This window comes from Carlito syrichta, unplaced genomic scaffold (assembly GCF_000164805.1).
Source record: "Carlito syrichta isolate Samal-C Ts95f unplaced genomic scaffold, Tarsius_syrichta-2.0.1 Scaffold305631, whole genome shotgun sequence".
Lineage (NCBI taxonomy): Eukaryota > Metazoa > Chordata > Mammalia > Primates > Tarsiidae > Carlito > Carlito syrichta.
The window spans coordinates 380,163-402,553 of NW_007249727.1; the positions used below are offsets into that span (position 1 = coordinate 380,163).

A 22,391-nucleotide genomic window follows, 5' to 3' on the forward strand; every position below is an offset into this window, starting at 1 on the left:
CTCCCAAAGGCGCGGGATTACAGGCTGAGCCACCGAGCCCGGCTCATTGTGATTTTTATTTGCATTTTTCTCAGGATTAATAATGTTGAGCACCTTTTCACATTCTTGTTGGACATTTGTATGTCTTCTTTGGAGAAATGTTTAAGTCTTTTGCCTATTTTTAAATTGGGCTGTTATTATTTTTTGAAATTTAGTTGTATGAATTCCTTATATATTTTGGATATAGCCTTTTATTAGATATATGGTTTGCAAATATTTTGCTCCTTTTTCTGTAGTTTGTCTTTGTTGTTGATATTTTCTTTTGCTATGCAGAAAACTTTTTAGTTTGTCATAGTCCCATTTATTTTTTCCTTTTGTTTTCTGTGTTTGGTATCCTATCCAAAAAATCATTCAAGACCAATGTTAAGGAGCTTTTTCTTTTTTTCTCCATTAAATATTGTGGCTTCTGGTCTTCTGTTTAAATCTTTAATCCATTTTTCATTGATTTTGGTATATGGTACAAGGTAAGAATCCAGTTTTATTTATTTATTTTTTATGCAGATATTTAGTTTTCCCAAAACCATTAATTGAAGAGAGACGATTTCTTTGTCATTTTTTATTCCTGGTGCTTTTGTCAAAGATTACTTGACAATATATCTTTTTGGATTTATTTCAAGGCTCTGCTCTCTGTTCTTTCCCATTGATCTACATCTCTATTTTTATGCCAGTACCATACTGTTTTACTTATAATAGCTTAGTAATATAATTTGAAGTCAGGAAATGTGAGGCCCTCCAAGTATGTTCCTCTTACTCAATATTTCTTTAAGAGTGATCTTTTGTGGTTCTATATAAATTTTAGTATTTTATTTCTTTCTATTTCTGTAAAAAATGACAATGGAATTTTGATAGGGATTGCATTGAATCTGTAGATCGTTTTGAGTGATATGAATATTTTGATAGTATTAATTTTCTCAATCCATATACATGGATATCTTTTCATTTATTTGTGTCTTCAGTTTCTTTCATCAAAATTTGATAGTTTTCAGTGTACTGAGCTTTCACCTTCTTGGTAAAAATTGTTTCTAAAGTATTTTACTTTTTTGATGCTATTGTAAATTGGATTATTTTAAATTTCTTTTTCAGAGAATTCATTGTTAGTATATAGAAATATAACTGATATTTGTATGTTGATTTTGTATCCCATGATTTTATTGAATTTGGTTATTAGTTCTAACAGATTTTTTGGTGAAATCTTCAGGGTTTTCTCTATATTAAGTTATGCCTTTTGCAAAGACTGTTTTAGTTCTTCTTTTCTGATTTGAATACCTTTTATTTATTTGTCTTGCCAAAATGTTTTGGCTAGAACTTCAAATCCTGTTTAATAGAAATGGCTAGGGTAGGCATCCTTGTCTCGGTCCTCATCTTACAGGAAAAGCTTTTCACTTTTCACTGTTGAATATGATGTTAGCTGTGTATCTACTGTATATTATTTTCTTCTTCCTGCTAACTTTGGGCTTAGTTTGTTTTATTTTCTTGTTCCTTCAGTTGTAAAGGTAGGCTATTTAATTGAAATCTTTTTTTTTTTTCTTAATGCTGGTGTTTATTGCTACAAACTTCCTCCTTAAAACTACATTTGGTGCAACTCATATATTTTGCCCTGTAGTCTTTCCATTTTATTTGCTTCTCTCTGTATATAAGATATAGTATATATTTCTATAACATTATATTGATAGAATAAAATATACACATAATTATAATGTTACATAATATGTTATATATTTATATTTATTTAGCTATATGTGCATATATATTTTTTACTTTATTTTATTATACAGTTATGAGTACAAGCCAGGATTAGGTACATATGTAATGTATGTGTAGGTGAAATTTAGGCCTCCAACTGGTTCAGGATCAGGTACCCTTTGTGTTGTTATGTGTCTTCCCTTCCTCCCACCATGAGAGTGTTCCACAACTGTGCCAATCCCTCCCTTGTGTTATTGTGGTTAATGCTGAGGTCCCACTTATGAGTGAGAACATGTGGTATTTGGTTCTTTGTTTCTGTGATAGGTTGCTGAGAATCATTGTCTCCAATTCCATCCTATTTGCTGAGAAGTCCATGATTTTTTTCCTTCTTTATGGATGTGTAATATTCCACAGTATATATGTACCACATTTTCTTTATCCAGTCTACTTTCGATGGGGAGTAGGGTTGGTTCCATGTTTTTTCTATTGTGAATAGTGAGACAATAAACATGCGTGTGCAGGTATCTATTCTGTAGAATGATTTGTGTTTCTCCAGGTAAATTCCCAGGAGTGGGATTGCTGGATTGTATGGAAGGTCCATTTCTAGTTCCTTTAGATACTGTCACACCATAATTAAATATATTAACAAGTAAAAACAACTTTTGACAAAATCCAGCATCCCATCTTGATTAAAAACACTTGAACACCACTTAGGCATAGAAGAAATATTTTTCAAAACAGTTAGAGCCATCTATGTTAAACCCATAGCCAACATATTGCTCAATGGGCAGAAGTTAGAAACATTTCCCCTGAAAATAGGAACAAGACAAGTTTGCCCACTCTCATCCCTTCTGTTCAACATTGTGCTTGAAGTCCTTGCTAGAGCAATCAGGTAAGAGAAAGAAATCTGGGTTACCCAAACAGGAAAAGAGGAAGTTAAGCTATCCCTCTTTGTGTACGATATGATTTTATACCTTGAAAACCCTAGGAAGTCCATCAAAAACCTCCTTGCACTGATAAATGACTTTGGTAAAATTTCATGGTAAAAAAAAATAATTGTAGCCGGGCTCGGTGGCTCAGCCTGTAATCCCGCACCTTTGGGAGGCTGAGGTGAGTGGATTGCCTGAATCTGCAGGTTTGAGACCCGCCTGGGCAGTGAGACCTTATCTCTACAATAAATAAAAAAAAAAAAAACAGCGGGTGTGGTAGCGCATGCCTGTAATTTTGGCTACTTGGAAGGCTGAGGCGGAAGCATTGCCAGAACCCAGCAGGTCGAGGCTGTGGTGGCCAGGAGCGGCCACTGCACTCCAGTCTGGGCGACAGAGTGAGACTCCAATTCAAAAAAAAAAGGAAAAAAAAAATTGTGCAAAAGACAGTGGCATTTCCAGACACCAGTAACATACAGGCTGAGAACCAAATAAAAAGCAAAATCTCTTTCTCAATAGCCACAAAAAATGAAATATCTTGGCGTCTTCCTAACCAGAGAAGCGAAAGACCTTTACAACAAGAACTACAAAACATTGCTTAAAGAAATCAAAGAAGACACAAACAAATGGAAAACACTACAAACTCGTAGATTGGAAGAATCTATATTGTCAAGATGTCCCTTCTAGCCAAGGCAATTTGCAGATTCAATGCAATACCCATCATATTATATGCATATATATTTTAATTTATTTTATTTTATCTTTGACCCATGGGTTGTTCAGAAGTATTTTATACATTATTTGTAAATTTTCCAATTTCCTTCCTTTTTAATTTCTAGTTTCATACCATTATTCTCAGAAACAATAATAGATATATTTTCAGTAACGGATATGATTTTAATCTTCTTAAATTTCTTAAGACTTGCTTTGTGTTCTAACATATGACCGATTCTGAAGAATACTTCATGTGTTCCAGAGGATAAGGTGTATTCTGCTGCTGTTGGTTGGAATATTCTGTGACTATTAGACATTTTTGGTCTAAAATACAGTTCAAATACACTGTTTCCTTATTGTTTTTCTGTCTGTATGATCAATCCATTGTTGAAAGTATCAAAGTCTCTACTATTATTGTATTGTTTTCTTTTCTTCCTTTTAGTCTTGTTGATATTTGCATTATAAGTTACTCAAATGTTGGGTGCATACCCATTTATAGTTGTCATATATGCTTAATAAATTGATCCCTTTATTATTATAATAATATTATTTGTCTCTTTTAATAGTTTTTGACTTAAAGTATATTTTGTCTGATAAAAATTTATCTAACTATGCCTTCTTTGGGTTTCTGTTGCATGGCATGTCTTTTTTCTGTCACTTCAGTCTCGGTCTATGTGTAACCTTGGAGATGTAGTGAACCTCTTGTAGCCAGCATATAGATGGGTCTTGATTTTATCTCTTGATTCACTCTTTATCTTTTGACAGAAGAATTTTATCTATTTACATTTGAAGTAATTATTGATAGGTAAGAACATACTCTTGACATTTTGTTAATTGTTTTCTGGCTGCTTTTTAAATTATTTTTTCTTTTCTTCCTCCATTGCTGTTTTCCTTTTGATTTTATGATTTTCTATATTGGTATGCTTTGATTTTGGGGGGAAAGGGGTATTTACTACATGTTTTCTATTTTTGGTTACCATGAGGCTACATAAAACATTTTTTAATTATAGAAGTCTCCTTTAAGCTTTTTACAACTTAACTTTCATTACATGCCAAAAAGTCTACAGTTTTACATTCATTAGTTTCATTTTATGTTTCTGATGCCACAATTTACAGGTTTTTGTATTGTGTTTTAATTAACAAGTTATTTTAGTTATAGTTATTTTTAATACTTTTGTCTTTTAGCCTTACTATTAGAGATACAAATGAGTTACACACCACCATTAAAGCATTAGAGTATTCTGAATTTGAATATATACTTAGCTTTACTCTGAGTTTTATGATTTCATATGCTTACTAATTAATATCCTTTCATTTTATTTTGAATAATTCTCTTCAGCATTTTTTATAAGGCAAGTATAGTGGTGATAAACTCCCTTATTGTTTGTCTGGAAAATTATTCTTCTCTTATTCATTTTGAAAGGCAGCTTTGCTGGATATTCTAGTTTGTCAGGAGTTTTTTTTTCCCCCTAGCACTTTGAATATATCATCCAACTCTTTTCCAAGATTTTTCAAGATTTCTGCTGGGAAATTAACTGATAGTCTTATGGTATTCCTTCTATGTAGTAAGATTTTTTTTCTATTGCTGCGTTCAAAATTCTGTCTTTGATTTTTGACAGTTTGATTATTTTGTGTCAGTGAATAAGTCTTTGGGTTGAAACTGTTTGATAGTTTTTGAGCTTCATATATCTCAATGTCCATCTCTTTCCCCAAAGGTTTTGGTCATTATTTTTTAGATTAAGCTTTCTGCCCCTTTCTCTCTTCTTCTTCTTTTCTTTTTTGTAACTCCTGTAATGCAAAAGTTAGCTTTCTTGATAAAGTTCCATAAATTCTGTAGGCTTTCTTCATTTCTTTTCATTATTGTTTTCTTTATTTCCTCTGACTGGATAATTTCATATAATCTATCTCCAAGTTTGCAGATTCTTTTATCTACTTGGTCAAGTCTGCTTTTGACACTTTATTGCATTTTTTTGTTATTGTATTTTTCTGCTTCAATATTTCTATTTTAAAAACTACATTTCTATCCATTATTTGGAATTCTCTTTTTGTTCCCATGTTGTTTTTCTGTTATCATTGAGTCACCTACCTTTGTTTACCTGGAGCTCACTGAACTTCCTTAATTCAGTTATTTTTGAATTATGTCAAGCAATTTGTAGATCTTTACTTCTTTGGGGTCAGTTACTAGAATATAATTGTGTTCCTTCTCTAGTGTCATAGTTTCTTATTTTTCCATGTTTCCTGAAGACTTGCATTCCTGTTTTCACATTTGAATAAGCAGTTACATCTTCCACTTTTTACTGACTGTCTTTGGGAGAAAAATACTTTCCCTAGTCATCCAGTCTAGAGACTGAGGCTTTCTCAGATATTTTCTATAAACATATTCACTTCTCATCTGTTAGTCAGTCTTGGTGGGAGGAGGAGAAATTTTAATATTGTATGACTTCTTTCAATCCCACAAGGCCAGGACAGGTGCTGAAAGCTTCCCATTTGTCTTTTCTCAGGCATGGCCCTGAAATGCTCAAGTTTGTGTGCTTTTCTCCATCTCACAGAGCTGTGATGGTTGTTTGCACAAGATATTTACGTTTTCCTTATGGGGAGTCACTCTTAGAGCACTAGCTTTGGGGAAGGGGGAAGCGTGGCATGCAGAGTGCTTGGGGTGCCTATGGGACAGTTGTGAGGGGTCTTCCAAGTGGCTCTTGAGTGGGCTTTTTAATGGAGTTGACAGAGTGGTTAGTAGGGTCCACATCCTCTCTTCCCTGCTCCTATACTCTCCCAACCTCTCAGCTCTGCTAAGAATCTCTGTAACCTGAATGAGGTGAGAAAGAATTGAACCTGTTGGGCAGCATTTTGCATGGGTGGGAGAATCAGTCCCTCACTCATTACTCTCTCATGTTACCCCTCATCATGACTTTGTTGAGGGGAGTGCAACAAAGCCAAGGAGGAGGTGCCTGTTAGAGCCAGAGCAGAGATTTTCTCTCAGCCAGTGTCTGGCCTCATATGTCATTGTGTATATTCCTGTGTGTGTTTTCCAAATACCCATTATTGTGTGTGTGTGTATGTTTTTTTCCTCAGGATGAGCCCAGCTCTGGGATGGATCCTTGTTCTAAGCGGTACCTGTGGCAAACAGTGATGAATGTGGTTCAAGAAGGCTGTGCTGCAGTGCTGACCTCCCACAGGTTAGTACCCCCATCTTGTGGCCATTTCCTAAGACTGAGTAGCAAGCAAAAGTTAAGGCATGCACTCAGGATAAGGCATGGTGCTACACACAGGCATTCCTTCATCTTCACAACACTATAATGGTAATATTGTTGTTGTTAGTCCTTATGTATAAGCTAGGAAACTGAAGCACAGAGAGATTAAGTAGCATGACCAAAGTTACAGAGCAAGCAGATAGCTGAGCTAGTATTTCAACCTGGTAGTTTGTGTCCAAATACTATACTCTTGCCAAGGGTGGGTACTAGACTTTTGCACTCAGGTCTTTCTGAAGATCCCTTCAGATCTTTACTATTCAAGGCTTCTTATTGTAGCAGGCAAAATTAGCTTAACTAAAACTTAACAGGTTACTGAATCTGGCCTAACATTTGCTTTATCACAGAATTAATTTTGTAAATTAAATTTCAAAACCATTGACTTCCTTTTAACATAATAATACACTGTTCTAGGCCACATATTAATGCAAATGTAGATTTCATAAAACCTGCTCACGGGGAGTGAGCAATATTATTTAGATAATAAAAATCCTGACGATGTAATGGAGATTAGGCTTTAAAGTTTAAACTTTTTTTCCCTTATGCTTCAGTAAAATACACTGTGAGTAAAAGGTCAAGAACTGCCAAGGATTTGAGATTTTACCCTACTTGCAGATTAACAAATTTAGCTTGCCACAGTTTCATGGATGTAGACAGAAGACACAAGACTTCTGGGTCAGAGATTAAAGACTTAATTATTCACAGCAAAAGCAGTAGCCCGGGTGTTAACATGGTCTCATTGGATCCATGAACTGCAGTTGCCATAGGAGTTACACAGCTGAGCAAAGATGGATGCAAGCACACACAGGAGAGGAAACACCCAACCTAGTAAGCCCACCACATTGTAGCTACTGATAAGCAAGCTCTTGGTTTGGGAAAAGATGTCAGCATTTCCAAGGTTCACTGCAAACACTACTTTGAGAGATGGCCCATGTAAAGAGCAGTCAGAGCCTTGCATTCTAGGAACTCATGGCATAATATGTAGGAGCATGAGGGATCCATAGGGGAGTGTCTTCCAACCATTAGTAAATCATTTCTTGTTACTAGAAGTGAAATATAAGTGAGCTCTATCTTTTGAAACTTGAGATCTCTGAGGAAATTTCAGGAGCCTTTTCTGGTGACTACAGTATTGGATACCATAACTTTGCAGACATAATCCTGTCACATATAAATCTTACAGATATTTCCTATAATAAGTGTTGGTGGCTAATTGAAAAGTCCAAAGCTTTGAAGCCAACCTGTTGTGAAGGAGTCAATCATTCACACACTTCACACATTGCTCCTTGTCAAAGTAGATTTTCTTGTTAATTTTCTATCTCTGAGCTCTTTTTTTTTTTTTTTTTTTTACTCTTATACTCATTCACTCATAGGTTTGACTAGAGTGTAAAATTTTCACTGCCAAAGCACTACTGTTTTTGAAAATAGCTTTTTGGAAGTATAATTTACCTGCCATATAATTTAACCATTGGAAGTGTAGAATTCTATGATTTTTAAATATATTTGTAGCCTTGTACAAATGCCACCATAAGCAAGTTTTACAACATTTCTTTCACCTCCCCAAATTTTCTCATACTAGCTTCAGTTAAACTCCATTTAAAACTCTTTACCTAGGAAAACATTGATTTGCTTTTTATCTCTGTAAATTTTCTTCATATGGATATTTCATATCTATGTAATCATATGTAATAAGTAGTCTTTTGTATCTGACTTCTTGAAGTCCTCCTACCCCAAGGTAGTTGTTGCCAGGTTTAAAAATGCTTATTTTTCATTTTGTGTTTGTGCTTGATTTTTCTGCCTAGTATAAATCTGTTTAAACTCTTTCCTGCAGTGAGTGGTTCCTTATGACTCTGCTCAGTTGGTTTTTTGTAATTTATTTCCCATATTTTAGGACTGGCTGCATAAGAGTCATCCTGTTTTCATATAGGCTAGTTGCCAGTCAGTGACTGGGCAGGGATTGTGCTCAACCACCTCAAGTCAGCAAGGTTTTTGACTTCTGCCAAAGAATCTGTATATGGATAGCAGAGAACATTCAAAATCCAGGTCTTCCTGGGCGCTGTGGCTCAAGCCTGTAATCCCAGCACTTTGGGAGGCTAAAGTGAGAGGATTGCCTGAACCTAGGGATTCGAGACCAGCCTGGGTAACTTGGTGAGACCTTGTCTCTACAATAAATTAAAAAAATTAGTCGGGTGTGGTAGCACACGCCTGTACTTCCAGCTACTTGAAAGGATGAAGTGGAAGGATTGCCTGAGACTAGCAGGTCGAGGCTGCAGTGGCTATGAGCATGCCACTACACTCTAACCTGGACAATAGAGTGAGACTCCAACTCAAAAAATAAAAAATTTTAAAAAATCCATGTCTTTTCCATGTTGACCCAGCTTTACAGGGTTCTTTTGTATCTCTCCTACATGCATGTGGACAGCCTCTGGGTTGAAAAGAAATGTGTAACTAGGTCCTTTCCAGTTTCTACTGCACATACATGCAGCCTCAGCTGGCTAGTTGCATGCCACTGCCACCAATTTCAGTCTAGTAGAGGTCACCTCTGGCCAAATACTGGAGGTGTTGGCCTTCTCTGTTTGCTTGGCTTCAAGATAGTCATGTGTATCAACAATTTCATGGGTCCTGGACATTGCCCAATGATCCCGATTGGGAACACCTCTTTTAATTTTGGCAGAGAAGCTATTGATCCTCATGGCCTGCACTTTGCTTTGGTATCTCTATGTTGGTGAAGCTGGGATGGGATGGGAGCAGACCAAGTCTAGAATGCTACAAATTGCTACTCCTTATCCTAAGGTTAGTAATTTGTCAACTAAAAGTGCTTCTTAGCTTATTGCATCCCTTTGATCAATTTTCAGAATTTGGAAAGAGTTGTTTTTGCTAATTTTGTCTAGATTTATGGTTGCTTTTTAGGAAAACAATTTGCCAATTTCTTCACTGGATCATAGCCAAAAGTCCTGAGGACCACCCCACCCCCCGATTTTATTTTTTAATTTATTCTTCTATTTCACTTCAAAAAATAAAATTTTACTTTGAAATGAGTCATATTTGATACATCCTCTACTTTATCATGCTGTGCATATATTTTTGTTTAAAATGATCATCTTGCTCTGCCATTTCTGTATTTATTCTTCATTTCTGGAAACTCTTCATTTCTGTATTTATTTTGCTGGCATTTGTTTGCTGCATTAGAACACGAGGCCTCATGTTGATGCAGAAGTTCTAAGAGTGGCTAAAGTGGTGTCAAAGTAAAAATGTCTTTAATTTCTCATATAATGCAATTATGACAGACTGTTCTCAGAAAGACCACATATTACTGCAATTTCTCTTTTGTGTTCTCCTGTCCATGTGGTTTCACAATAAAGATATATATTCATTTCCATATATCTGTCCATATTCATGCAATACAAAAATCTGAATTACCCACTATTAAGGAAGAGTAGGGCGGCCTATATGATTCATTCGGTGGTTGAAACAGCAACCTTCAGTTAGAAAGTCACTAAATTGGACAGTTTCCTCTTAACTTTTGGTTTCTTTCTCATTGCCTCTTCTGTTCCTTACTTCACTGGACCTTGGTAAACCAAGGGGCAGGAAACTGAGCATAAGAACCTGTGTACCACTTTACTAAGAGGAGTTGAATGAATAACATTACTTCTTCCACACACATCAAACACAAATATATGAGTTCTAATATAAGTACTTGGATTACTGCATCACCTTACCATATTTCTGTATTAGTCAGATTAACCAGCCATAAAAAAATTGTGTTCTTTCTTTGAGTAAATGGCCAGTGATTGCTTTCATTATAGTACAGTTCCTGGCTTTGTGTGTTCTTATTGATATAAAAGATCATCAAAATCTTTCTGTCTCTTCCCTCTAGGCTGAGATTTTGTGGTATCTCAGGTGTGTGGAGCATATTTATTGGGTAGCTAATAATAGTTCAGTTGGAACTACCAAGTCACTTATTGAGGCTTTATAATTCATTCTAGTTGTTATTTGAACCTTCACTTGTCTGAAATGTGTTTAAGAAAGTAATATAGAAGTGATTTCACATTCTACCTCTTTAGACTACATACAGCATACTCATAAAAATGATACCACTGTTTTAAACTGAAATTAAGAAACATAGAGAAACATATGTTTGCACAGAAACAATGCATAAAGAATATTTGTAATGTTTATAGCATATATTCCTTTCACTTCATATTAAGCTACTATAATAAAGAACCTTACTTTATAGTGGCTCAGACAACTAATTTGTGTCTGTGGCCTGTGTATTTTCAGCCCCGCCAAGGCCGAGGGCTCTTTCTACCATGCCACTATCATCACCATCACAGTTGACACTGACTCATCAACTCAAGGGTAGTAAAAGAGAAAGAACCATCCAGGTCAAGTGGCTTGGTCTATTTCAACATGACCCAGAAATTGTACATTCCACTGACCTGAACATGTTGATTTCCCACTTCTAGCTGCAAGGAAAGCTGAGAAATTTCTTGATCTGAATGTTCATTAACCCAACTAGCATACTCCTTTATGATGTTCCACAATAGTAAAAATAAGATATACTTCCTGTAGAAAATTTGGGTAATACAAAATAGTAAAGGAAGGAAAAAACATACACCATTCATTTCACTTTTCAGAGATGATAGGCATATATTTTTGTGTATTTTTTTTCCCTAGGATTTTTTTTTTTTTTACATACCTATGCAATTCTCTTAATGCTATTATTTTACTACAATGATAGCAAGACTTTTTTCCTCATGCAATTAATTGGCTTTAGGCAATCTGATTTTAATGGCTGACTTACACATAGATTGACTCTCATTTATATAAGTATTATAATATCCTACTGTGGAACATTTATCTGTTTCCATATATTTACTATTATAAAAATAAGTTGCTATATGCACTCATGTTTTTGTGTTTCCCAGGGTAAATGACTAAAAATTATTGCCAAATTCTCTTTAAAAAAATTACACCAATTTAAAATCCCACCAATAATATATGAAATGATCTTCTTAAATTACTGAGAAAATGTCTTATGCTCTCTAGGTATTTTTTGATCTGAGAACTCACTGTTTTTATTTAAAATGGGAATTTTTAAAAAGCATATTTTCTCTGCAACATACAAAAGCACACATGATGAATATCCTTTTCTGGCTAGAAAATAGTTTTAATATCAATTGACTTGATGGTTTAGTTTATAATTTGGGTATGTTGATTACTCATGAACGCTTCTTTGAATAGTCTCTAAGTGTTATTTGTTCTTTTTTCTCTCTTGAACTTGTATTTTTAATTAATAATTATGAGTTCTATATATCAACTCCTACCCACTATGTTTTTTGCATTTTTTATTTTTTTAATTGCATAGTGGTAAAGTCTTTATTTTTTTATTTTTTCTTTTTATTTTAAGGATGTGGGGTACAATTCAGGATTAGATATACAAATGGTTATTGTACAGATAAAGTTTGGGCCTCACTTAGATCCATGCTTTGCCTGGTTTGAGATAAGCTACCCTTATTGATGAAGTATGCCCCCACATCCTCCCCTGGCAGTTTCTCTCTACTGCCAATCCATTTTTTGTAGGGTTATGATAATTGTTCAAGGTCTGCTCTGAGTGCAAATATGTGGTACTCAGTTTTTTGTTTCTGCGATAAGTCACTGATATTATAGACTCTAAATCCATCCAAGTTGCTGTGAATAATTTTTTATGAACTTCTTTATGGCTGCATAATGTTCCATTGTGTATAGGTACCATATTTTTTTATGTAGTCCACTTTTGATGGGCAGCATGGTTGGCTCCATGTTTTTGCTACTGTGAATAATGCTGCAATAAACATGCATGTGCTGGTATGTTTTTTTAGAGTGATTTGAGTTGCTCTGGGTATTCCCAGAAGGGGGATTGCTGGGTCGTATGGAAGATCTATTTGTAGACCATTAGGAATGGCCACACCGTTTTCCACAGAGGTTGTACTACTTTATACTCCCACTAACCATGTAGAAGTGTTCCATTTTCCCCACATGCTCTCCAGCATCTATTGTTTTTGAGTTATTGATGGTGGTCATCCTGATTGGAGTTAGGTGGTATCCCAGTTTGGTTTTAATTTGTATTTCTTTGATGACTAGTGAGGCTCAGCATTTTTTCTTGTGTTTGTTGGCTGCTTATATGTCTTCTTTTGAGAAGTGTCTATTCATATCTTAGGCCACTTTTTAATAGAGCTGTTTGTTTGTTTTTTCTTTTCAGCATATTTGAGTTCTTCATAGATCCAAGATGTTAGGACTTTGTCAGATAGTAGTTGGCAAATATTTTTCCCATTCTGTGGGCTGTCTCCTGATTCTCTTGATGGTTTCTTTGACTTCGCAGAAGTTTTTCAGTTTGATGAGGTCCCACTTTTCAATCTTATCTCTTATGGCATGGGTATTTGGGATTTTGATCAGGAATTGGTTTCCATTTCCAGTTTCCATAAGGGTGTCTCCTGCGTTTTCTAAGGTTCATATAGTTTGAGGTTTTACATTTAGGTCTTTGATCCATTTAGAGTTGATTTTAGTGTATGGGATAGGTAGGGGTCTTGTTTTAATCTTCTGCATGTGGTCAGCCAGTTTTTCTGGCACATTTACTGAATAAGTTCTCCTCTCTCAGTGATTGATGGTGGAGGCTTTGTTGACAGTGAGTTGATTGAGAAATTGAGGTTTGCTTCTGGAATCTCTATCCTGTTCCATTGGTCTATACGCCTATTTTTGTATCAATACCAAACTGTTTTGATTATTGTAATCTTATAATAAAGTTTAAAGTATGGAAATGTGATACCTCCCACTTTGTTTCTTTTGCTGAGAAATGTTTTGGCTATTGTGGTCATTTATGTTTCCATATGAATTTCTGTATTGTCATTTCTAGGGCTAAGAGGAATGTTGCTGGTAATTTAATGGGTATTGTGTTAAATCTGTAGATCACCTTAGGTAGAATGGATATTTTAACAATCTTGATTCTTCCAATCCTTGAGCATGAAATATTTTTCCATTTGTTTGTGTCATCTTTGATTTTTTTGAGCAGTGTTTTATAGTTTTCATTGTAAAGGTCTTTTTCTTCTCTGGTTAGGAAGATGCTGAGGTATTTCATTTTTTTTTTGTTGTTGCTATTTTGAATGGGACTGTGCTTTTTATTTGGTTCTCTGCCTGTTTTATGTTGGTGTATAAAAATGCAACTGTCTTTTGCATGTTGATTTTGTGCCCTGACATTTTGCCAAAGTCCTTTATCAGTGCAAGAAGGTTTTTTAACATATTTTCTTGGATTTTTAAGGTATAGAATCATATCATCAGCAAAGGATAACTTGACTCTTTTCCTCTTTGGATCCCCTTGATTTTCTTCTCTTGTCTGATTGCTGTAGCTAGGACTTACGACACAATGTTGAACAAGAGGGGTGAGAGTTGGCAGCCTTGTCTTGTTCAGGTTCTCAGGGAACATGTTTCCATTTTCTGTTTCACAATATGCAGGTTGTGGGTTTATTCTAGATGGCTTTTACTATTTTGAGGTATGTTCCCTCTATGCCTAGGTATTCAAGGGTTTTTATCAAGAAGGGATGCTGGATTTTCTCATAAGCTTTTTCTGTATCTAATGTTATAATCATGTGATTCCTATTTTTGCATCTGTTGATGTATTTAATTACATTTATGGTCTTACGGATTTTGGAGCAATCTTGCATCCTGGGGATGGAGCCTACTTGGTCATGGTGGATGATTTTTGAGATGTGTCATTGGATCTAATTTTCTAGAATCTTTTTGAGTATTTTTGTTTCTATATTCATCAGGGATATTGGCCTGTAGTTCTCTTTCTTTGATCTTTACCCGGTTTGGGTATCAATGTGATGTTAACTTCATAAAATGATTTGGGGAGAATTCCATCTTTCTCAATTGCCTGGAATACTTTCAGTAGTATTGGTTCAGCTCCTCCTTGTATGTTTTGTAGGACTCTGCTGGAAACCATCTGGTCCAGGACTTTTCTTTTTTTTTTTTTTAGGTAGTTTCTTATGATGGTATTAATTTCCTGGGTTGTAATTAGTGTATTTAGTGTGTCAGTGTCTTCTTTTTTCAACTTTGGGGGGGGTTGTATGATGTCTAAAGTCCTCCATTTCATTTAGATTTTCAAGTTTGTTTCCATACAGGTGTTCATAGTAATCTGATAATTTTTTGTATTTCTTTGAGGTCTATTGTGATTTGATCTTTTGCATTTCTGATTGTGTTTATTTGGGCTTTTTTCTTTTTTACTTGGTCAGTCTGCCTAGAGGTTAGTCAGTTTATCATTTCAAAGAACCAACTCTTTATTTTGTTGGTTTTTTTCTATGGTATTTTTGTCTTCTATGTTCTGCCTTTGGGCTTTTACTTTGGTGATCTGGATGCTTCTGCTGAAGTTAGGGTTTTGGTAGACTTGTCTTTCCAGCTCCCTTAGGTGATTTGTTAGGCTGTTAACTTTTGATTATTTCATTTCCTGATGTGAGTTTGTTAAGAAATGAAGTCTCCTCTTCGCATTGTTTTCATGGCAGCCCAGAGTTTATGGCAAGATGTATCTTTATTTTCATTTGTTTCCAGAAACCTTTTCTTTTCTTTTCTTTTCTTTTTGAGTTGGAGTCTCATTCCCTCACCGAGGCTGGAGTGCACTGGCATGCTCATGGCCACTCTAGCGTCGACCTGCTGGGCTCCAGTGATTCTTCTGCCTCAGCCTTCCAAGTAGTGGGAACTAGAGGCATGCACTACCATGCCCAGTTAATTTTTAAAAATTCACTGTAGCGATGAGGTCTTGCCAATTTGCCCGGGCTGGTCTTGAACCTACAGGTTCAGACCATCCACTTGCCTCGGCCTCTCAAAGTGCTGGGATTACAGGCTAAACCACCGAGCCCAGCCTGTTTCCAGAAATCTTTTAATTTCTGCTTTGATTTCCATGTTGACCCAGGAGTTGTTCAGCATCATGCTGTTTAGTGTCCATGTCTTTGTGGGTTTTGGGGGAACTTTGTTGGTGTTACTATTTATTTTTATTTCACTGTGGTCTGAGAATGTTCATGGCAGTATTTCAATCTTATGGAATTTGTTTATGCTTGATTTATGGCCAATGATGTAGTCAATCTTGGCATATGTTCCATGTGTTGTTGAGTAAAATGTATATTACATGATTGTTGGATGGAGTGTTCTATAGGTACCTATTAAGTCCATTTGGTCAAGCATCAAGTTGAGACTCCAGATTTTCTTGTTGATTTTTTGTGTTGATGACCTATCTAGGGTTGTTAGTAGAGTATTTAAGTCCCCAGCTATGATAGTGTTAGAGCCAGTATCTTTTTTTAGTCTACCTAGAAGCTGCTTTATAAAAGCTGGTGCTCCTATGTTGGGTGCATATATATTTAGGATGGATATTTCTTGTTGATAGATTGAACCTTTTATCATTATGTAGTGACCTTCTGTGTCTTTTTAAATTTGTGATAGCTTAAAGAATATTTTGCCTTATATTAAGATCACAACTCCTGCTTTCTTTTGTGTTCCAGTAGCCTGAAAATTTGTTTTCCATCCTCTAATTTTGAATCGCTGTGTGTCCATTCTGGTGTGATGAGTCTCCTAGAGATAGCATATTGTTGCATGATTTTTTTTAATCCAGTTTGCCATTCTATGTCTTTTCAGTGATGCATTTAGTCCATTCACGTTCAGGCTAATTATTGAGATGTGATCATTTGTCCCTGTCTTGAGGTTCTTATAGAATTTGTTGTTGTTTGTTTATTTATTTGCTTGTTGCTTTTCTTTCGATTTGGGAGTTAATATATGTGTGTGTTTTTTATCTTTCTCCTTCATTGTTGAGAAGAGTGTGGTCATTCTTTTTTTTTTCTTTCTTTCTTTCTTCTGTGCTTAATACTTTCTTAAGTGTTTTTTGTAGAGCTGGTCTGGAGGTGGCATAAACTCTCAGGACTGAATGTCTGGGAAGGATTTTAATTCTCCATTGCTAATGAATCTTAACTTAGCTGGGTAGGAAATTCTTGGTTGAAGTTGTTTATCTTTGAGAACTCTGGACTGGATTGGACTCCAGTCTCCTCATACCTGTAGTGTTTCTGTAGATAATACTGCTGCTCTTCTCATTGGCCTTCCGGTAATCTGAAATTTCTCTCTCACTGTCTTTAAGACTTTTTCTTTTATACCTACTTTGTATAAGTGAATTACTATGTGTCTAGGAGTTGATCTTCTCATTTGATGTCTTGCAGTGGTTCTCTGAATGGTCACATCTCTGATGAGAGGAGGGAAGTTTTCATGAATAATTTCACATAATGTTTGTTCCAGGGTGATCTCTGTTCCCCATCTGCCTCAGGAATGCCAATTTATCTTAGGTTTGGCCTCTTGATATAATTACTCATCTCTTGGAGACTTTGTTCCATCTTTTTAAGCTTCTTTTTTATGTTTTTACCAGTTTGAGTTAGTACCATATTTCAGTCCTCAAACTTTGAGATTCTTTCCCCTACTTGATTAATTCTGCTTTCCATGCTTGTCAATGTATTTATTTTTTTTATTGTATTCTTTATTGCCATCATCTCAGTTATCAACTCCTTCATTCTTTCTTCTTGTCTTTCCTCATTTCTACACATTCTCTCTATTAATATCTTTATATCTGGGTTTGTGGTTTGAGATCAGTTGTTCTGGGACCTCTTCATTGTTTGAGTTCTGAAGTTTCTATTCTCAGGTTCTGTCTTCCCAGGTGTCATTATGGGACCTGTGTTCTTCTTTTGGTTCTTTTTCATTTGAGATGGTTTTCCTTCCCCCTTTCCCCCTTTCTTTAATTCCATTGCTCAGTGATAGGCAGGATCACTTTTGCTTCTGTTTGTTCAATTCCCTATTCTTCCTTGTGTAAATCCTCTGGATTTTTTCAATTTTGAGGCCATGCTGTGGATAGGGAGTGGGAGGCTGTGCTTTTTGCAGTTTTGTGATTTGATTAAGGTGTGATGGGGGAATTGTGGTTCAGAAGCTATCTGCAGATCACAGTATCTGCTGACTGGTGTGTGGGCCCCTTGGAACCCACTTCCCTCCACCTTACAATCTGTCTAAGCGGTGGAGGCATATGTATGCCCCCTGAAAGCAATGAGATAAGAACAAGGAAAAAAAAGGAGAAAGGAAGAAAGGAGATGAAAGGAAGACAGAGAGAGAGAAGAAGAAAAACAGGCACACCAACTAATGAACAAACAAAGAAAAACAAAAACAAACATGCAAACAAAATAAAAACCTATATGCAAACAGAAAAATTAAAAATACTAAAACAACAAAACAAATACAAAAACATAAACAAAAACAGAAAAAAAAGCATTCCCTCTGTGGTCATTTCTGGAACTTCAAGTTCCTATCCCTTTTTTTTTTTTTTTTTGAGTTGAAGTCTCACTCTGTCACCCAGACTGGAGTGCAGTGGCCACTCCCGGCCACCGCAGCCTCGACCTGCTGGGCTCTGGCGATCCTTACTCCTCAGCCTTCCAAGTAGCCAGAATTACAGGCATGCGCTACCATGCCTGGCTGATTTTTTGATTTATCATAGAGATGAGGTCTCGCTGCCCAGGCAGGTCTTGAACCCGCGGGCTCAGGCAATCCACTCAACTCAGTCTCCCAAAGGCGCAGGATTATAGGCTGAGCCTCCGAGCCTGGCTTTTTTTTACTTTTTATGGGCAGGTCCTAAGCACCCACTGCTGCTATTGGCTGCTGCTGTGGTAGGGAGCAGGTTCCAGACTCCAGTCCTGTCCTTCTGCTCTCAGTACAGGCTGATCGGGTTGGTTGGTCTCAGTGTGGGTCAGATGCCACATGGACTGCTGGGGGAGGAGGGTGAATCAGATCCTAGTCTAGCATGGGGGTTGGGTGTGTGTCTCTCCATGTCTGTCCCTGAAGTTTCCTCTCTGGACCAGTGATGGTTGATCCCAGAGGGAGGTAGAGTTCACCTCTGGGTCTCAAGTTGGATGCTGAACAGAGTTGAGTAGGCCAATGCAGGTCTCTGTCTGTCCTGGGACAGAGAAAATTGTGGCAGTTGGCATCTCCTCAATGGTGGTGAGGCTCAGCTCCAGATTTCCTCTGCACGCCTTCTCCACAGTTCTGGCTGCCAGCACCCAGTGCGCTGCCACAGGTGGTGGCATGGGCAAGGTGCCGGGTGTCAGGTGCTGAGGAGCAGCCGATCTCTGCTGCCTCCTCCTGAGAGACCCCTGAGAATGCCAGATGATCCTCCATACTGGGGGCTCTGATCTCAGAGCAGTGGTGGGTTGCAACCACCTCCAGAGGGGAGCCCCAGGTGCTTGATCCTGAGTCTCCCTTCAGATGGAGCTTTGCTCACCCACTTGCACACCTTCACACACACACTGTCTTTATGGACACTTGCCCCTGCAGAGACTCTCACACTCCCACCAGTTCCTTTGCCCTCTTGCTGAGAACCCCCACAATTTATAAAAATGTTAATTTGTTTGTTTTGACACGCTTCCTAGAAGTGTGCCATTTTGCCTTGTTCAGTATACCAATCATTTCATGTGTTCTTCCATTGCTGTTGTGCTTAGAGGGTATAACATCCTGCAACCATTTATGTACTAATGTCTCATTTGGGACTATCTTATCCTGTGTCTAATGATATCTGCCTTTTAATTCTTTAGGAAATTAACCTCCCTCTGATTTTTTAGCTATATAGCAAGCATTAGTGTTAGACTTAAAATTTTGATTAATATTATATCCATGTTACAATTTGTACTTTATATAATCAATAATATGACTATAGATTGCAATTCTTTATAACACTATATTTTAAATTAAAATATTATCAAATTATATTATGATTTAAATTATATTTACACATTAAAATGTTATTTATAGTAATTTATATTATATACCATGCTTAAATATAATTTATATTTACATTTTATGTATAATTAACTTACTTATATTTTATTTTAAATTACACTTATACTAACATTATGTTTTATATTTACAGTAATAGTTTATATTATATTTTATATTCTACTAATTTTTATATTGTCACAACTTTACCATTTAAAAAATATCTGTTTCTTTTTTCTTCTTACCTTCTTCCATTGATTTGAGATTTTATTTGTGCTCATTAGTAAAACTTTTCTGTTTTTTTCCTCATAAAATGTTCACTTCTTTTATTAAGATCATTCTTATTTATTTTGCATTTTTCTTCTATTGCTAGATGGTGCTCTCCTATATATTTTCTAACTGTTCTTCCTGGCATACAGACATGCAAATTTTTTTGTTAATTGTGTAACTGGCTATCTAAGTAAAATCTTAATTTTAAAAGTTTTAAATATTTCATGAGATTTTTATATAAAACTTAAATAATTTGCTCTGATGGTGTTTTGCCCTCTCTTTATTTTGAAAAATTTGATTCAAGCCTCACATCTTCAGGACATGGCTTATTAATCTCTTTCTTTTTCTTTTCTCTCAGCATGGAGGAGTGTGAGGCTCTCTGCACGAGACTGGCCATAATGGTCAATGGCAGCTTCAAGTGTCTTGGTTCTCCTCAGCACATCAAAAATAGGTATGCTGAATTTATCTTTTTGCTTAAGTGTTTACTATGACATCAATAGCATGATGCAGCGTTATGACTGGAAATACTTCAGAGGCCATATGTCCCAATTACTTGTTGGCATAAAACAGGAGATGAAGGCCCTGGGACACTAAAGAGTATGTGTAAAATACCGAGCAAGTAAGTTAAAGACCCAGTAACTCCCAAACACAGAGTTCAGTGTTTTCCCTACAATATTTTTGCTTTTGTCTTCTCAGAAGGACATTGTACCCTCATTGTAGCAACATTGGTAGGGGTAAGAATATAATTGCAGTATCAGGAGGAAGATAGGATGAAAAATGTCCTTGTTACCTACACAATACCTTATAACAAGGTTGTACCAATCTATCCCTCATCCACAGTGATTCAGAGTTCCTATCAAGCACTATACTTTTAAAAAGATCTCTATCAATTTAAGAGAGTAAAAGAGGGTTGTTATGGGTGCTTTTCATTTGCATTAAAATTAAACTAAAGATTTTTTTGTGCTCATTAATTCCTTTGATTTCTTCCTAGTTACTTTTCTCATGTCTTTTTTCCATTTATCTATTGGAGACTTCGTGAATTTGTTACCAATCTCTGAACATTTTTATGTCCTAGTATAACTTTTTTAAGAAAACTTATATTGCCCAAATGATTTTCTAATTTCCTTTTAATTTGTAGTTAACCTGTAATTTTTATGTAGAATAATGTATGTTGATAAATCTCTCTTCCTTTATTCAATATTTTTAAGGTTAGAGTTCTCAAGTAAAGGTGTGACAAGTTGTCATATACAAAGTTTAAATATTTTTATTTCATGGAGAAGACAATAGCTAATGCTCTGGACTGACATGGCATATTAAGGAGTGGGCGTCAGCTCCCCAGGGGCTCAGAGTTAGGCACTGCTGGGATGGTCAACCTTCCTGTTACTTGCTGCTTAGGGTCAATCATTTATAGATGCACCTACTGGAAGCACCTCCTGATATGTACTCTCACTTATTAATAAGTATCATCAAAAGAGAAATAATATTTCACACTCTCTAATCTTTATGAATGCCTACATAAAGTTTTATAGCCCATTTCTGATTGCTGGGTGCTTAATGTGAGATTTATGTTTGCTGAAGTTGGCCTGCAGAGCCAGCAGGATGAAGTCTGTGGCAAAGAGCTTTCCCCTAACAAGTGCATCTGGGTACTGGACAATCTCTGCCCACTCCCGAGTTTTGCTTCTGATAATGTGATTTATGGGTTGAAGATGAATTGTTGGTGGATAGGCGCTATAGAACTATATTAAGCAAGAAATGGCTTGTGAGTTATTCACTAAAACATTAACTTAATATAAGTTTTTAAATAATTTGTGAAGTTTGTATTCTCATAGCAAAATACCTATAATAGATATATGACTACGATTTACATTTCTGTAATAGTGTGATAAAGAATAAATGATTAATCATGATGTAAATGGTGGTTGCAACCATACCCAGAAGTCATGAACATCGGTGCCCCTTTCTCTCCCTGTGAAATGGAAGCTTCCTTGCCGTCTCTTTCGATATGCATTCGCTGTGGCTGATGGTCCTTAAGTACTCTTGTCCTGGGCGCATTTCAGCGCACGGAAGATGAGCTCTTGCCTCAGACGTGGTTGTCCCTAACTCAGTGAGGAGAGCACCATCACCTGAGGCAGTCTCGTTACAAGGGCAGAAAAGAGATTACCTCCTGAGTGTCCCAAGGACATTGCCATAGGACATGACCTGGAATCATAACGGATGTTCAGTTTGGACTGAGTATATGAGGAACCCTGAGTGCTGAGTGTTAAGTCACCCACAGGCCTCCAGCAGTAGGTGACCCTGGAGCAGAAATAAAGGACTGGCCCTCATTTTTCCAGCACGCTCATTACACAACCTCTGTGCTCCCATCTCCTCAGCTGTCGTCATAAGCACTAAACCAATGTGAAAGCAATTAGGAGATGGCCTAGCACAAGCCACAGTTTAATGTTTACCGCCATTGTTATTGCATGCCATCTGAGCAGAAGTGCTGGTAACCCCAGTATATCCCACTGGGATTTTACAGGAGCGGGAGGAGTGGGGAGGAAGGCCAGTTAGTGTGGGGGCTTGGACAGTAGTCCCTGTGAGAGAGAACGAGATCCAGAGCTGAACTCATGGAAATGCATGTCCACAGGTGGTCAGCTTGAATGAGAGTGTGCTGAGAACATCAGCATGGTCTGTGCAAGATGGTTGGTGAACCGGATGGGAA

The 22,391-nt window shown here is 36.5% G+C and overlaps 1 protein-coding gene across 1 annotated transcript in view; it reads left to right on the top strand.

Annotated features, from left to right (window-relative positions):
- The window catches only part of LOC103264212 (ATP-binding cassette sub-family A member 13-like), a 254,311-nt gene that overhangs the window by 222,524 nt on the left and 9,396 nt on the right, over positions 1-22,391 (top strand). The window contains exons 24-25 of the mRNA XM_021714356.1: positions 6,435-6,538; positions 20,049-20,141. Of these exons, the coding sequence (XP_021570031.1) occupies positions 6,435-6,538; positions 20,049-20,141 (197 nt within the window). The remainder of the gene's footprint in view (positions 1-6,434; positions 6,539-20,048; positions 20,142-22,391) is intronic.